Source organism: Anabrus simplex, chromosome 3 (assembly GCF_040414725.1).
Source record: "Anabrus simplex isolate iqAnaSimp1 chromosome 3, ASM4041472v1, whole genome shotgun sequence".
Lineage (NCBI taxonomy): Eukaryota > Metazoa > Arthropoda > Insecta > Orthoptera > Tettigoniidae > Anabrus > Anabrus simplex.
Genome location: NC_090267.1, coordinates 483,185,391 through 483,204,388, shown reverse-complemented (window position 1 = coordinate 483,204,388; position 18,998 = coordinate 483,185,391). Strand labels below are relative to the sequence as shown.

General features: G+C 40.5%; 1 protein-coding gene across 3 annotated transcripts in view; it reads right to left on the bottom strand.

Moving 5' to 3' along the window:
- The window catches only part of Mtmr6 (Myotubularin related protein 6), a 546,834-nt gene that overhangs the window by 505,588 nt on the left and 22,248 nt on the right, over positions 1–18,998 (bottom strand). Inside the window, exon 1 of one of the 3 annotated variants that reach the window (XM_067143597.2) lies at positions 16,443–16,947. The exons of the other annotated variants lie outside the window; for them this stretch is intronic. Coding sequence (XP_066999698.1) covers positions 16,443–16,634 — 192 coding nt within the window. The 5' untranslated portion in view covers positions 16,635–16,947. Of the gene's footprint in view, positions 1–16,442; positions 16,948–18,998 lie in introns of those variants that run through there. 3 annotated transcript variants of the gene reach the window in all.

Below are 18,998 nucleotides of genomic sequence, written 5' to 3'. Positions count from 1 at the left end.
GAATGATTCAGGGTGAGTTAGCTCAGATCTTGTTTGGTGAATCGTGCTACAAATATTTGTCAAAAGGTATAATGTTAGAAAGGAGCAAAATACGGCCGAGTTCACATAATCCGAATTTACAGTAAGAACTGAAGCGAGAATGTACGTAGAAATTTAAATGAGCGGCTTTCATGAATTAAATAATAGTTTTTCATGCTGTTATCTCCTACTCCTGGTAACACCAAGAGAACTGTGGGAACATTCTGCGGCTTAAGCAGATGCCTGGTGGCGCTGTGAGATCCACCATCTGCAGCAGATTGAGAACATTCTTCGTAGGAAAAACATGAACACTTCATGTTTGTACATACAGGGTGGTCGGTAAAAACGCGAACCGGGTACATGAGCGTTAGAGGGTTAGTCATACTGATAAATACATTGAAAACAAAATCCGATATCACACTCCGTACAGTGGATCAACTTGTTTCAAAACTCGGACAAAAGAAAAAAGTGCGCGTTCCGACTTTAATCCCACGAAATCTTGTGTAGATGTCACTGGTGCATATTTATCCAACGCTGCGGTGGCATTCCATTCACAAGTCGATATGATACGTGCCGTGGCAGCTGCCGGTAAACAATAAATGGGAAAAAACACGTATTTTCCAGATTTTGTTTGTGTGTCATTTTTAACATATGGCAGCGATCCTGTCCAGTTGTTAGGATAAAATACGATGGGTATGAAGTATATGGACTTGAAACTAAAATGTATTTTAACCTGCTTTGCGTACTACCGATATTATCAGAAATCGCTGGCTACTTTTGTAAATGGCTCTCCTACTACCTTAATAGTATATTTAAAGAGTTCAAATGTATTTGCATTCGCATAATTGCGCGTTTTTAGTGAACGGTCATTTTTCTACCGTGCGGCAGAATGCACAATAATTAATAAATGAATTACCAATCAATTAAAGAATATAAACAGATGCCACCTGAGGTAAAAGACCTGCTTTTCGAACCATCTCCCAGTGGACAACTTCATAGCGACGATTGCGACTACGATTCGACATCCACGAGACGGTAACCCTGAACACACTTCCTTCTCAAAAACGCCGTTGATCACGACAGTGAACTCAGCATTTTATTTGCAGCACCTCCATCTGATTGATCTCGCTTTACTAACATCTTTCGGTTTAATTAATTTTAATAGCGTGTGGCCTCCGAGGAGGTCGGGTGCAGGTTTTTCGAGTTGACGCCGTACAGGCATCCTGCTTGTCTGTGAGAATGAGGCCCTACCTGTGATGAATTCTAATGATAAAGACGGCACACACCCCCAGCCCCCGAGCCATCGGAATTAAACAATAGGGGTTAAAATCCACGACCTGGCCAGAAATCGACCCCAGGACCACCTGGATCAAAGGCCAGCACGCTAACCATTTAGCCATGGAGCCGGACAAATCATAAGCAGGCCTGCAAGATACGGTCGATCTGTTCTAATGTCGTATTCCATACCAGGCATTAGATAATCTAGCTGCCTCTGTGTATCAGTGGTAGAGTGTCGGCCTCCGGATCCCAGGATAGCGGGTTCAAACCCGGCAGAGGTAGTCGTATTTTTGAAGGGCAGAAAAAAGTCCATTGGACACTCCATGTCGTACGATGTCGGCATGTAAAAGATCTCTGGTGGCACATTTGGTGTTCATCCGACAAGATTCATTAAATCTCAGCCATAGACGCCCAAGAGAGAGTCGGTTTACTTGGCCTGCCATCTGGTGGGCCTAGAGTAAAACGGAACGTCGAAATTGACGAACAGACAACCAGATGGCGTCAAATTGAAATGTCTGCACACGGTAGCTGAGGCCATACGATTATCATCAGATAATCTTATTGTTAGATTTCTTTCAAGCACTACAAATTTAGTCTTAAAAATACTGATATTATTATACTCTCACTACATCTATACATCAAAAGAGTTTAACAAAAACAGCTTTGGCAAATCCGTCCGTCCGTTCTACTAGATCGATTTGCTTCATTTTTTGTTTTATGCTCTCCAGAATTATCTGCCGGTGAATCATGAACCAATGATAGGTCTCTACGTTCAGCCGATTTTGAGCAATCATAAAATCAAATCATTACATGATCACTCCAATAACTGCAGGCGAAGGCTTACCCTAACTCGCAATACATTCTGTACTTAGCAGGTTGCTAGGCGACTAACACTTTCATTAATATTGTGATATACGTGAATCTCATCCTTAGTAATGTCATTGCATGCAGCCATGTTTCAGTACTACCTGTCAAGCCAGAGAGTATACACTTAATCTGATCACGAAAGAATACTGTTCCCTGCTAGATACTCTTTGATTCTCTAACCTTTCCTAGCTTCCAAATATATTCAGCAGGTGGCGGAGCGTTCCTAATAACTGATATGCTGCTAAGAGACAAAACGTCTACGTAACAAACAGACCCCATCATGACATACGACTTAGACCTTACCTGGAAACACCTATCAAAGTATAACCTGTTGCACTAGAAAGAGTGAAGGCTATGTATCTTAAAACAGTTCTCTGTCTGGCAAAAAACGCTCCTTCGAGACTAACCTATGACATCACAAGACAACAGTTCTATAGAGAAGAACTGCGATTAAAAAATACCATTGACTTCTGCTACACAAAACCAAGCTTTACATCAAGAACTGCAGAATGAAAGAGCGAATATATGGATAGATTTTTACTAAACAGACGGCATGATAACGTCAAAATGCATGAATTCTAACTACAAACTGCGGCACACCATAACGCGCTTCTTATTAAATGTTCATAAAACCATCGGAAATGGCAGGCAAAACAATATGACTACGACAGGCATATCAAGACAAGTTATGTGATCTATTTTCGCTGGTACATTTGAAAGTTATGTATAAGTTCGAAGATATTAGACCGCAATTTTCACACACAGTTTGCCTTCAAGACCCAATCATCAACACAGGCTATTACATTTTCACCCAAAGGAATCCCACCCTACCATTTTAGGCTTTCGAAAAAATTTGTTTAGGCCAGAAAAGGTAGATTCTAGTCTGATTCTCTTAAATTAAGAGGTTTTAAACACCACACAATATCCGGCCCCACGATGTAGGGGTAGCGTGCCTGGCTCTTACGCGGAGGCCCCGGGTTCCATTCCCGGCCAGGTCAGGGATTTTTACCTGCATTTGAGGGCTGGTTCGAGTCCATTCGGCCTAGATGATTACAACTGAGGAGCTATCTGACGGTGAAAAGGCGGTCCCAGCCTAGAAAGCCAAGAATAACGGCCGAGAGGATCCGTCGTGTTAACCACACGACACATCGTAATCTGCAGGCCTTCGGAGTGAACAGCGGTCGCTTGGTAGGCTATGGCCCCTTCGGGGAAACAATACTTACAGTAGGTAGGTCCTTTAATTACAGGATTTTTAGAATGGTAAATGTAACATTACTGATGTGTAATAATACAAGACATATTTACTAACAAAGTCAATTTTTATTCAGACTACAAGACAGTGAATAATTATACACGTTAAAACATAATTAACAATTCTCCGCGTCAAGGAAAATGACTTCCTTTCTGAAAGCATCAACAATTTGTACATACAGATGTAAAATATGAAGCATTTATTTATTTATTTATTTATTTATTTTCTCTCTGGTTTACAATAGGGTGAAATCACTCCAATTATAGTAAACCTACACTAATTACCTTAAGCATCATGTTAATTTTATAACCCAAACTAGAACTATTTCTAATATACATATATTGCAAGAGTTCTAATCACAGTATTTAAATTTTCACGATTATGAAAACAAACCAAACCAAACTAAACTAAACTAAATATTCAGTCGTAAGGAGTGTCTTCTGTCAGTCATGTTAGTTAGTCTTGTGTTTGCTTCTTCAGGACAGCTCTGTTGTAGCCATTACACAATCTGTGAAGTGATGAATTGCTGTTTGAGGTAGTGTGTGCTTTCTCATATTTGAATGCCGTATTTAGACTTGAATTTATACGAGATAAGCGAAAATTTATCCTGGATAAAAATTCGGGGTTGTCTACAGTAATGTTAACAATTTTGTGGAGGAATTTAGTATTTCTAATTTTTCTACGGTCTTTCAGGCTAATTATTTTCATATTCTGTAAGATATGATTGTATGACACCATAAAAGGATAAACAATTTATTTTATAATCAAAATTTTTTATGAAACGCCTCTGGACAATTTCAAATAACCCGATGTATTTTTTCACACCTCGGGCTCCACACGTACATGCTCTTACATGTGTGCTGTAGAGTGCCATGATCGACTTCGCCTTGGTGAATAGTTTTTCGCTTCTGATGGTAAATCCTAGCGCTCGGCATCCCTCAGCTGTTATTTTCCTTACGTGTCAAGTGAAAGTAAGACCCCTGTCAAGCATCACCTCCAGGTCGTTCACCTCCTCAAATAAGAACATACATGAGAACATTACTAAAAATTATCTTCGTCTACATAGACAAGTAAAGTAGAGAAGTAATTCAGGAAAGTTAGTTCACTGAAATACAACGATGAGACGAAACATTGTTCTCATAAACTGACTTTTCAACGTCGTTCACAGGGGGGTTCATTACTAGATTTTCAAACGTAAACTGCACATTGAATTTCTAAATAACTGACTGAATACTTGAAAAGTAGAATTTCTACGATTATTTGTCACCTCAGTTAATTTTACAAAGTGAAACTATTATGCTACATGGCTTTCTAAAGAAGAGTAGCATAAATCATATTTTCTTGCAGAAACGGTTTATTGATATACTCCTTTAAACGGTTACGGTGCAGGATCGTTGATTATAGATACTCTATTCTATGATGGAGAGTTCCATATACCTATCAATGTTCTTATGCTTCGCTGACTACAGAAAAGCACCTGACTCCGTATACTGGTGGGGGCATTATGGGACATAATGCGCGACATGGGAGTATCATCTTTCAGAGTTGGTTAAAGCTATTTACAGCTACGATAGAGCCAAGATACGGGTCATCGAAACCCTCTCAGGCATCTTCAAGACCGGTGCAGGAGTCAGACACGTAATGAGGAAGGTTCTGAGTGATTGGGAAGGTGGCATCAGAGTAGGAAGCAAGACCATCAGCAATCTCCAATAGGTAGATGGCACTCATTTCACAGCGGCTAATACATGGGAATTAGAGAATGTTATGGGTCGGCTGGTGAGTGCGAGCAGGAATCAACAGTGCCAAGACAAAAGTTATGATTGTGGACAGCAGCGTTCTCCCTAGGATCCTTTAATGAGCGCACCGCCCTGCATTTTTTAGAAAACCGCTCGGCTAACATCTGTGCTAGTAGCATTACATTAATACATAATCTATTTGGGTCACTGGCTGCTCCAAATTAAAATGTAAATCTATTTAAATGATAAATCATTATTGTTAGCATACTTGCATCAATTACATCGGAGTTTAAATGTTCAGCTTGGCTATTATATAGTGTCTGGATTAGCGCGGAATCGCATGCGAGCACGTGATTCCGCGGGACGTCACAAAACCGTACGACACTCCACAGCAATCGAGTGGTAAGGCCCGGTGTAACACGATTATGAACGAGCAGTAGAACACTAGGAGTTAAAAATACTCTGTTATAAACACTAAAATAGTTCAATTTTGCAGTTAATGTTTACCTGTCAGATACAGTGTTATTGTTAATGCTCTGAGGGAAGTACATTGACATGTTATCACGTTCATCTTTTTAGGTAGTATTCCCCGCCCGGCTACTCATTCCTGCCATCCGGCTGACGAAAATTTCTGAGGAGAACAATGAGCGAACAAAAGTCTACCTCTCATGACGAAAAGCAAAAGAGACGTTCGTCTACGTGGGAGCCTTGATCTCAAATAACGGCGGGAGCAGCTCAGAAGATAAAAGAGACGCTCTGCGACTGTCCACACAGCGACTGACAAGCTCACCAAAATAAGGAAGGATAGAACTATCACCAAGAGCACAAATTGGACAGTGCTCTGTTCCCATTCGCCTCGTATGTCGCTCAGATATGGATTGTCAAATTCTGCGGAAATCTTGGACGGAAGACCAGACCAACAATTTAGTCCTCGAGGATTTTTGAGTGGAGGGCAGATACTTCGGCCACATTTCAAGAAGAATGGAAGCCATAGAGAAGCTCGTAGTACAAGGGAAGGTGCCAGGAAAAAAATCCCAACGACGGACACATGCGAGATGAGGATACCGGTTGGGAAATCCATTTACGAGTCTTCACGGCTTAGGATGGGAGAGCATGGCGAGAAATCGTCAATCACCGCTCACACGTTACCACACCCTACTAAGGGTATAAAGGACAGAGAGATACTATGGTGTGCACACTCGTCACTTCTTAATCCGACTATCTTCTGTATGGGCCATGTCAAAAGTGAGAAGTAAGCTACACCAATCTAATGTGTCGATATCCAATGATCTGTCAAAGCTTGTCAGATCATTTATACTACATCTGACATTTTTGAAATCCTTGTCTGTGCTCCGGTGGGGGTACTACAAAACGTAGAACAAGGAACAAACACGGCAATTTGAACTTAAAAGGGCAACCGTCTTTTACGTGAATGATTGCCTACCAACAGATACTACAATACTCATTTTTGTAACACCGAAGTGAATAGACACGGTTTAATGAGGCTTGTTTGCTTTAGTACCCTCAAAGTACCTCTGTAACAGTAATTATGAAACATGTTTCGACAAGGTTTTCCACAGACTCAATGCATGTCCTAGATCAGGGCCTCTCAGGCTGCATGCGCCTGGTGCATGCACTGTGCAAAAGACGATTTCGTTTGGTTGCCAGAGTGCAGACCCCCACTCCTCGATTTGGAGCAATAGCGCTGTCTCTCTCTTTCCCCACGCCCGTCTCGCTCGTTCCCCCTGTATCCCTCTTCCTCACTTGCTCCGTAGCGCTCCAAATCCGAGCCGAGTTGAGCCGAGTTGAGCCGAGCTAAGCCGAGTAGCCCAGAGACGAAGCGTTGGTCCGAGCCGAGCCGAATGGAACCGATGCACTGTGCACAGGAACTCTGCGCCGATGTTTGCACGCGTGAGATTTTGGGCGTTTGAGAGACCCTGTCCTAGATTGTCGAATGTTCCTGGGCTGGCATCAGTCAAGGATCTGGAAGTAAAAATGACCACAGATTACAAAATTAACCGTGACTAAACAAATATATACCGGTATATATACCCAAAATACATAATTCGCCAAAATACATATTGGGGTAATAGTGCCTCACGATTAAATATGATTTACATTTACCCACAATAAATTGTTACACCCAAACGATTGCAGAAAGACCAACTCAATATTTCTGAAAATTAACGACCTACCTTCAACCCCCTCTTAAATTATGTTAATAAGGAAACAATATATTTATAACACTATACTGTTCTCTAATCCTACAGTACAAACATTCAGTTTGAAGATCACTTTTAAACGTGAGTGAACATTATAGTCCACGGGACTCAACATGAAATAGTAGTTTATATTTTAAACAATTCTACTTTCAACAAAAGCAAACATTTAAAAAATGCAAGTTCTTTAAAATAATCTTATAGTATGTTCTTATGAGTATGGTATCAAATTTAATTGCCATAATAGTCGACTAATCACTGCCACTAACGAGAACAGAGATCCCGTTAAACTTACTTTCTAAGTAACAAAGTCCAGCTTCAGAATGATCCATTTTCGGTTCTTTTGGACAGCTCTCTCTCTTCGACTGAAAAAAAAAGACAGATCAACATTTAGCCAGAAAAAGGTCAATTTAAAAAAACATGCTTTAGGAAAACACGAATACTAAATCATGCCAGTACTTATACGCCAGAACTCAAATGAAAATGCTATCCGACATTCCAAGTGAGTCCGTCTATCTGAAAAGAGTACAAAATCCACTAGTATACATTTTGATATTTATTGTATAACTCAGCTAAGTTACTAAGATCAAGGCACAACCACTTACCTTCCTATATAGTATCGAATAAATTAAAAGCACAATTCTTAGCTTCTACTATGCAGCTACGAGTAAACTTAGAACCATGTTGTAAAAACAGTGTTCTCAACAATCATTTCTTTGAAAGAATGACACATATGGCTAAGATACGATGTCTGGATAGTAAGTGTATATGATTTCCTGAAAGCTGTTACAAACGCACTTGTTACGCACTTTTGCTATTACTCTCAAGACAGTGCAAACAGCAATTTACAGTATATCTAACTTTATTTTAAACTTCTGTTGCAAAGACTACATTTCACACGTTGATTTTCTTTAGACTTCAGCGATTTCACACAAAGTTATTTATTTGGTTGCCTCATTAGTTATTCTAAGTGGCTGTATCTTTCAAGTGATCTTTCGTTTCCGTTTGAATTAGCAGTTTTTTCAATATCGCGAGTGAGACTGGTGGTGGTATTGTTTTAAGAGGAAGTACAAACAGGGCGCACATCGGTGGACAAGGGAACCCGTTCTAGAAGCAATATGCAGTGTCAACACCAGCCAACATTGACCGGGTCGAACAGGCCATCCAAGGAAACAAATGCATCACATTTACGGAAATGGAGGAAGCCACGGGAATTAGCCCAATCACCCTGCAGCGGATCGTGCACGGACACTTACAAAGGGCTCCAGGAAAGTTTTGCAATACGCAAAAACGGTTGGCTGGACATCCCTGTTGTGGTGAGGGATGAAAAGAGGGGTGAAAACCGGTCTAGACAACAGCAAGGCGCGACCTTCACACCAGTTGTTACCAAGCAGTGGGACTGAAGGCAAGTTAAGATGTCAGTGTGGTCTAAAGGTGAATATCGCCCAATTATCCGCTACAACTTTGCTCATGTATTAACTGTTGACCAGTGCCTGGAGGAAATGACTCCTATGCTGGGGAATGACTGTCCACATGGACAACAATTTTCCGCTGGTACAAAGAGTTCCAGAGGGGGAATTTTGGGGCTGAAGACAATCCTCGTTCTGGGCGACCGTCTGAATCAGTGACTGAGGAAAACATTGAAGCTGTGATGAAAATGTTGCAGCAAGAGAGGCGGTTGACATATCGGCAGGTAGAAGAGACCCTCCAAATCCCTGCACCAGCTATTCATTCAATTCTACACGACCATCTCCATGTTAGAAAGGTTTGTTTCCTTTGGGTGCCCCATTCACTTTCAGAGGAAAAAAAGGCACATCGAGTGAAATGGTGCCGAAAAATGCTAAAACAGTTTGAAAATGGGACTTCGCGTAACAAAATCCCAGAACAAGGTGTGGCTGTTTGAAGATTAGGGTACTCCTGTGACTGTGAGAAAGTCAAGGTCAGTGAAAACAAAGATTATTGCAGTATTCTTCACTAAACGGGGCATCCTGACTCGGGTTGTGTTAGAAAAACAAAGGACAGTTACTGCGAAGTGGTACAGTGAAACTTGTCTGCCTCATCCAGGCTCTCAAGCAACTCCGTCCAAGGTCACGGCTCAACACTTGGCTCTTGCATCACGACAATGCTCCAGCACATCGTGCTAATGTAACAATGGATTTTCTTGCCAGATCAGGGTTGACTGTGCTTGATCACCCTCCATATAGTCCTGATCTTGCCCCATGTGACTTCACACTCTTTCCAGAAGTGAAGATGAAGCTGAAAGGGCGGCGTTTTGCATCCGACGAGGAGCTTCTGGCAGCATGGGATCAAAAGTGTGAAAATGTAACCAAAGAAAAGTGGCAGAGGTGGTTCAGTGACTGGTTTCGACGTATGGAGAAGTGTATTGAGTGTGGTGGAAATTATTTTGAAAAAGTCTAAAGCGTTCATTAAATGTAAAACTTTCCAAGTGCCCCTTGTATAGTTGGGGAAGGTGTCATCCACGTGGGTGCCTAGACTCTGGTCTGCAGAGGAAAAGCAGAGGCGTGTGGGCATGTGCAGAGAACTTTTCCAACGCCATATTCAAGATCCAGCCGACTTCAAGGCTAGGTTTGTGACTGGTGACGAGACATGGCTCCATTACCTTGAGCCATGTTTTCCAACCTTCCACCCAGTTATAAACTGTTTTCCGTGACGGCGCACGATCTCCGCAGACTGGCATCAAGCGCCGATGAATTTCTGCAGTGGTCACGCCTTCTTTCCATAGGAACCAAGTCGTACAGCGTTGTCCCTGACGGTTGCTTTCCATGTTGTCTGCTCCTACGCTGACAGTGTTGTTATGAAATTGCTATGACGAGTGCATTCGTTGGCCCCTGTGCGCGTGATGCTACCAAACGGTGGAATAAGACACTAGTTACACGTCACCACCTTCAAAAGCGAAATGTGAACCATACCCGGACGTACAAAAAATAAAGTGTAAAACAATATAGTACCCCCTCGTACAAGCAAAGAAAAGAGGTCAGGACGCTTAGCAATAAGTAGAACGACTGATAATGATTTCAGTTTAAGCATAATAATAATTCACAAACATATAGTAAGAACAGAAGTGCCTCCGTGGCTTAGGCGGCAGCGCGTCGGCCTTTCACGCTGGGTTTCGTGGTTCAAATCCCGGTCACTCCATATAAGATTTCTGCTGGACACAGCGGAGGCGGAACAGGTTTTTCTTCGGGTACTCAGGTTTTTCCTGTCAGCTTTCATTTCAGCAACACTCTCCAATAACATTTCATATGTCAGTCATTAATCATTGCCCCAGAGGAGTACGACAGGCTCCGTTAGCCGGCACAGTTCCTGTCCTCGCCGCTCGATGGGGGCTTCATTCATGACATTCCTGACCCGGCTGAAACTCGACTCAGGCTGTGGATTTATTACATATAGCAAGAACATCATTTTGGGAAGAAACGTCCTATGTGTAAAACATAACATTTTTAGGATAGACAAAAAAAACTCTTTTTTTAAGATATGCAATTTAAGATGAAAATTATGAACAATTGTTGCTTATCATTACACTTTAGCTTCTATTTGATGTTCAAATATCTACAGAATATTGATATTCACTACAAAATTAATACAATTCCGTTAGATGTTGCACACAGAAGATTATGTTTTTTGCTAAAGACACACAGGAGATTTGTTTCTTAAGATTGTATTACCTCTTACATTAAGATGATTACTAAATTAATAGTTCCGATTACAATAATAGCAGGAATGCTAAACCCAAGTGTTTGGCCTTTGCTGATGATTTGGCACTCTTCGCTGAGACAGAACAGGAAGCAATAACACAGATAAATGAACTACAGGAGATAGCCGAGAAAACAGGTTTAAAAATCTCCTTCACAAAAACAGATATGATGAGCACGGACAGGAATTATATGAAAAGAACAATGAAGACGAAATATGGCGAAGTTAAGGTCACAAAGCAGTTTAAATACCTAAGAGAAGATTATCAGTAGCAACGGGATGGATAAAGAGGCCATGGAAAACAGGAGACTTAAGTTGGAAAGGCTAAACACTGCCACCAAAGCCATTTACAACAAAATAATATTTCCATTAATGCCAAACTAAGACATAATGCCGTGGTAAAACCAATGATTCTGTATGGAGTGGAAACAGCAACACTAACGAACCTGGAAAAACTACTAAAGATTGAAAGGAGAATATTAAGGAGGATTTACGGCCCAAGGGTAGTAGAGGGAAACTACAGTTTACTATCAAATAAGGAGATATAAAAAAAGAACAGAAGACCTGGAAACAACAATAAGGAAAAGACGGCTGCGATTCTATGGACACGTGGTCAGAATGGATCCAGCAAGGTTAAATAAACAAAATTTTAATAAAATATACTACTCGAAGAGCCAGGGGGATATGCCAAGCAGATGAAGGAAGAACCCAAGAGGTTAGGAATTGCAGATGAAGAATGTCGTGATAGAGACCAATTCAGGAAAAGACTTTCCAACATGAAAGTTCTTGTGGAAGGAAAGAAAGAGCGCAGAGGGGAAGATGGACTGAAGAGAGAAGAGTGCAACATTCTGAAAGAATGAAGGCACTGTGGAGAAAAAGGAAGGAAGAACGGATGATAAGTAGGAAGTGAAGTGGTAATGACATGGTCCTAAGTTTGGCGGATTCACAAGAAAGAAAGAATAGCAGGAATATTGGTACAGTACATAGGTACATAAGTACATGATCTCACACCCATATACGCACGAACACACGCACACACATACAACCGTCCTCGGAGGTTCATACATGTAAATTCACAATCAGCATGTTACTTGTAGAATGCAATGTTTCACTTCTTTTACGTTAACATGAATTAATGTAATAATCTGTCAAGTAGAAGGTAGAATATTTTCTGGAATAGCAGCTATCACTTTAAAATGTCACATAGGATGATTTAGTCAGATTTTAGTGCGCTGTTTGGGCTCTCCAGTAGTACCGAAATCTCGTTTTCAACCATTGTTGCACACAGGAGGTTTTCTACCGGCAGGTATGATTTGTTATCTACAGTACTATACGCATAACATAATCAGCAATATATTTCAAGAGAGGGCACTGCATTTCACTGTCGTCATACCATGGCAGCAGTCCAGATCCCACCAAATCCGTACATCAACGGTAACAATATTATCATGATTAAATAAATTTCCATATAAATACTATACTGGCGTTCCTTAACGGCAGAAGTATCCTTTAAGATCACCTCGTAAAATAAAATGTCTATATTCGCTTCCAGACATATTATTCAAACTATCTGTTTAACAGTGCACTAACTCGAAAGCTATTTCATGTGAAAATTATAACTAATCTTAATGAGGGGTGAGTGCAAAAAGTTATCTACAAGGTAGTGAATTCATTCTTAACTGATGCAACATGGTTTTCGAATCCATTGATTATTAACTACAGGATATACCAGTAGTAGTGTGATACAAGGATAAGTCCGACTCTTTGTTTGAATGTCAGCGTTCAGGCCTTCGGTTCAGAGGTGGGATTTTAATCGCACGTGATTAATTATTCTGTTTCGGGGACTGGGTGTTCGTTTTCTTCCCAACACTCCCCTCCTCATATTGAGAAAACACACCACCAACCACTACAGAAATACGGAATAGTGATTACATTCCTTCACACAGGTTGGCGTCAGGAAAGGCATCTGACCGCAAAACAGGCGACACAGTTTGCACTCGCGACCCTACAGGTGTTGGGAAAGAAGAAGAATAAGAAGAGTGTAGTACAGGGATAAGAAGGGCGAATTTCTAAACTACGTTCCTAGAATTGTTTTATACAAAACTATATAAAGCTAATATTTTCAAAATATCACGAGAAAAGCGAATAACGAATTGTTTCATTAAGAAAACTGTGATTAGTCACTTCTTTTTTCGCTGGCGGTTTAACTTTGCGCTAACACAATGACGATTTTCGGCGACCCAAGAATGAGAAAGGGAAGGTAACGTCCGTGGCCTCAACGTACGGCCTCAGTATTTGCCTGGTATGAACATGGGAAATTTCGGAAAACCATCTTCAAGGCTGCCGACGACGGGATTCGAACCCACAATTTCCCAAATCCAAGCTCATAGCTACGCGACACTAACCGCAGGGGCAACTCGCTCAGTGATTAGCGACCATTATGTAGCGTATTCAACAGCAAAAATATGTTATCTTATGTTTAGCATATGTCATTTCCGTTCTAGCATTTCGACTTTAACCACTCCTGAATATACAGTGTCCACTTTCCAGTACTGTATTTCAGCGAGTTTCATTTTATAGCGGTCTATATCAATCACAAGACAATCGCTCATTATGATTTCCTATCTCTCATCAATGTACGTCATTCACATGGCAGCAGCTCGCTACACTGTGTATTGCAATCAATAAAACTCGAGTGCTCTAATAAAAGGTTACGAATGAATGACCTACGTGACGCTCGCTGTATTCTCCCTCACCTAATTGATCACCTTCTTTCGTGAACTTCTGGAAATACGATCTTCGTAGTTTTGTATCTACAAGCAACTTTAAATTCATGTTTCTTTACAACGCACCAACACAGATAGGAAAATGCTACGATTGGGAAGGAAGCGACCGTGGCCTTAATTAAGGTACAGCCTGGAGTGAAAATAGGAAACCACGGAAAACCGTCTTCAGGACTGGCGACAGTGGGGTTCGAACCCACTACCTCCCGAATGCAAGCTGATAGGTACGTGACCCCAACCACACAGCCACTTACTCGGCAGGAAGATTATTATTATTATTATTATTATTATTATTATTATTATTATTATTATTATTATTATTATTATTATTATTACATTTCGTGGGGACGAAAATTATAACAGCCAACCTACTTACAGTACTTCGATGGAAGAATACATTTCAAAAATCCCCAAAATAGCTTGCTAAAAATTCTGAACCTATCTTTCTTTCATAACTTCAAAAGATCAGAGATTTCAGGACCGGGCGAGTTGGCCGTGCGCATAGAGGCGTGCGGCTGTGAGCTTGCATCCGGGAGATACTGGGTTAGAAGCCCACTGCCGGCAGCCCTGAAGATGGTTTTCCGGTGGTTTCCCCATTTTCACGCCAGGCAAATGCTGGGACTGTTCCTTAATTAAGGCCACGGCCGCTTCCTTCCCACTCCTACGCCTTTCCTCTCCCATCGTCGCCATAAGACCCATCTGTGTCGGTGCGACATAAAGCAAACTGAAAACCATTGCAGTATTTTTCCTGCGTCAATATCTGCCGACTTTGTTTAACGAAACTACGTTGTTTCCTACGCCTATCATTAGAGTCATCAATACTGCAAATTCAGAAATTAATAATTTTCAAAATCCGACAAGTACTTCTCTCGAGAAAATGGAATACGTACTCCTTTCGCCAGACGCGGACTGCCCTATTTGAATGAATCGTTAACCAGGTGACCAAGGCATGTTAGACAACTTCAGAGGGCGTACTAAGCTTTTAATAGGGCGAAGCAGTAATAAGAGAACTCTTATTATAAACCATAACCTCCTCCTCTTTTTGTCATTCATACCTGCTCGATAAAACAATTACTCGAGGTCAATATTAATAACCTAAGTATATAGCTTACGTAGTTTACAGTTAGAGTACGTTCGTTTTCAGACAACGAGAAACGAGTTGTTAACCTCATCAACATGAACTGGTCAACATCAAAAACCAATGAATACACTCTAAATATTTTTACAAACGAGGTGTAACAATAAACCTTCAAAGCCCAGTAATTAAACGCGACAGCTTATTACTTACTACTTTTCAATGATTGTTAAAATATTAAAACGGACATCGGGTAAATTTCAAAATAATCACACAAATATAGCATAAGGAAGTATACAAATTTTGACTGACTCGCTGAACTTCAAGGATAATGGTTCGTCGGCCAAAAAAAAAAAAAAAAAAAAAAACATTTTATGCTCCGTGTTAGAGACAGTAAACTGCTTAAAATGTTATAAACAGAACAAACGTGATATACCTAAACATAGTGTCTTAAATCTTTTGAACAAAGCCGGAAACTGACTAAGTTTACATAACTTTAAAGAAATGAGCCTAACATTGATTTTGTAATGATAATCATTATCACCATGGACACAGACCTATCCTAGGATCTAATTGCGAGGTTAGTTTCTATCGGCCCATGAATCTGTAATTCGAATCCTTAATACATCAGACGGCTTTTATTCAAACAACACCTTTTTTATATTGTATTCCCTCACAGTTTCGGTCCAGACCATGATATGGAGAGGACCATTCGTCGCTTGATGTATGGATAAATTAATCTGGATGGACAGAAGGAATAAAAGGACTGAAAACCTCGCAAAGGATTTACTTCTAGAATCAAGTCAATAACATTATACTACTCCTTTCTTTCTTGACTTATTTATTTCAAATTTCCTTTTGTGTATCTCAAGGTTAAAGTAACGGGTAACAAGAAGTCTCTCATTCGTTAATAAATACCAAAATTCAACCAGGATATGTTCCTTTTAATTTGTTTAATTACTCGTCCACTTAATCTCTTTATAGAAATCTGCATTCCTTATAGAAAACAGTAGTATTTAGGGCTGTGGCCTGTTGGAATTATCCGAAGAATATATGTATACTGTATATACAGTGCAGTACACAATTACAGCTACAGTAGTATCTGCCACAAGGTAACGTAGTGTACAAATTACAATGCAAAATTGTACTATTTTTGTCATTTATATTTAATGGCTTGATTTCCATTAAAGATACGGCATACTAGATTTTAATTAATAATATACTTTACTGTATTTGGATTCTATTCCACTACATGCTAACTTATTTAATCATTTTGATTAAATTCTTTCTTTAATCCGAAATTTCGGAATTTCCGAGTTCACGATTACCAGGATTCTATTGCACATACTTCAAACAGTGTATAAGTCGTCGAGCTACAAATCAAGATTATCTTCATAATACGTTACTGAGTGCCAAAAATCACTTACTTGACCACTAGTGAAAAAAAACTTCATAAAATACACTTGCATTTTGGTCCGGGTTAAAGAAAAGAGCAATTACCTTCCTGATGAGGGGTGATCCGTATGACAGGTCTGGTGGTAGATTGTCAGGCTCCTGTAGCAACCATGACCTGAGTCTCGCGTACACGGATGGAGACACGGGGATGCCTGTATACATAACTGACCAGCTGGTACCCTCCGGTGATACTACTATATCATGCCCGTCGTACATACTGACCGAACTTTGCTTCATACGATGAAAACCATTTAGGCCAATCCACAAATAACGTAGATTTTAATATAGTAGATTCCCACTCAAAAATCACTCTAAAGCACTATACTGCTTTAATAACATAAACCTAGGGGAAATATTATTTTCTTACTTCTGTGTTACAGCAAGTCATACACTTTTGAAATTTAACGCAGAATGTCAAACATTCACAAATAAAAGTTAAAGGCTATTTCTGATTCCGTATCTCTAAACCATTTTGAGAATAATCCCCAAAATAACCGGCATGAGAAAGAAGGAGAATCAAACTTAATAGCTAGGAGGTTGCGTACCACTGAACGTATCGACCGACTGTGAAGGCCTGTACCGCGGGCCGGTCTGTCTGTCAGAAATACAGGGGCGCATGCCTCACCCACACAGACGCATGTGTGTAATGCTGCATACGGAGTGGGGGAACCAAGGTCGTGAATGAAAGTATAAGAAGTCGCATTACAACCACTCCCCCTCGATCCGAGAAAGAAACTATTTTAACGAGGGTTTACAAGCAACAGACAAAGATGTAAAATTAGAAAAGCCGTGATCCGTAAAAGGAATACACACTTATCAAAATTTGAAATAACGCTCCAAATATCCTACGTTATGCTACAAGTGAACGAATTTACAAGACAGACGATACATTTTTGTCCAGCACAATGGTGTAGAACATGTATGGAGACACATACCAACCAACTGATAAGCAATACGCAGAGCCAACATCACGTAGTTCGGAACGAACTGGCAGATAGAGGGACAAACACACAACGAGAGCACCAATACGTGCAGTGGCGGTTGCTGATTCTTAGACAAATATTGATAACGGTTTATACTATACTAGCTAATGTACCCGTGCTTCGCTACGGAATTCTACACTGTATACAGAATTATAGGTTAGGTAGTGAACACGTTGTGAGCAAGATTGTACTAAATTGCATAGCACTTAACGTTACCCTAGAAACGCGACGGGGAAGTCACCAAATGTCTTTTCTCATATGAAGATTGGGTTAGGGAAATTTCATTGTAATGGTAGACCCCCTTTCCTACCATCAGTCACAATCAGGTTGGGGAGTATTCATTTATAATGGCAGACACTCACTCTCCAGCTGCTTTTTTTACATCGTCAGAAAGTCCGTCTTTGTAGTGAAATGAACATAGGTCATTACAATGACGTCAGTAGGAATGGCGCGATTAAAAGCAATGTTTTCATATGAAATACTCGATCAAATAAAAAAAACACACATTTTCTTACTTTTAACGAACAGTACTACGCTGGCGATCTAACAGTCCAAAGTTTCAGAGCTGGAATGATCAAGCCGCAGACAGCCGTGATCCGTGAACACACTTCGTCTTATTTCATCCGGGTGGGGGTGTCGAATACTGGAGACTCCCAGGGCAACAGCTATGCCATTTTACTAATCTGTTTCCTAGCAGTACCCGATGAGTCAGAAAATTTCAGTTCACTACACAGGCGGCGGAAAAATCTATCTGACTTGGAGGTCAATTTTTCCTCCAAGCCAGAGGAGAAACCCCCTCTTCACTGCTAATTACAAATAAAATGAATGTAGCCTTTAATAAAAGTGAAGAGGAAGAAGCTTTTCTTAAGAAGCGGTTGTTTAATCAATAGGACGGATGGTGCTGTTTTCCCAAGACCAAGCGGTTTACAAGCGTAGTCTCTCGAAGCCTAAGATCAGCACCTACATTCTGTATCTGTACTTCGTTTTCATTTGTGTGAGAGCAGAAAAGGTACACTCATACAGTAACGCTGTCGTGAAGGGCATTAAACGCAGTATTTCCTTTCTAGAAATAGTAGGGTATAGAGTATGTCACGGACCCAAACGTCGATCAGAGACGTGGAGTTGTGGTATGTTCAGCTCCACGAAGTTCCACTCCATCTGATTCTCCACCCATATCATACTTCAATTTATTTTTCACTTTCTCTCTGCCAAGATACTTCGGCTAGTTGATCTTCCTCAAGGGAGGGCAGTTCATGTTCAGTTTCAATTTCTGATCCACGAGATTTTCTCAACCAGTGGTCTGAGTGTGGATATTAGTAATTCAAAGTGTTTCACAATTACATCACTTGCAATGCCTTATAGTATTTCTTCTCTTTCCGCTGCTGACTTGTACCATCTATTGACCCAAGTTAAGAGTTACATATATTCAATGTAAGTTATACAACAGTGAAGTCACAGTTCTTAAATTTAGTTCAATGATCAATGAATTGTGTGTGTACAGTATAATTGCAGTCTTCAGATACTTACAACTTACATTATTATTGCGGACCCCTTGAATTTTCTTCGCGGCCTCGCAGAGGTCTGCGGACCACAGTTTGGGAAAGGTTGGTACAGAAGG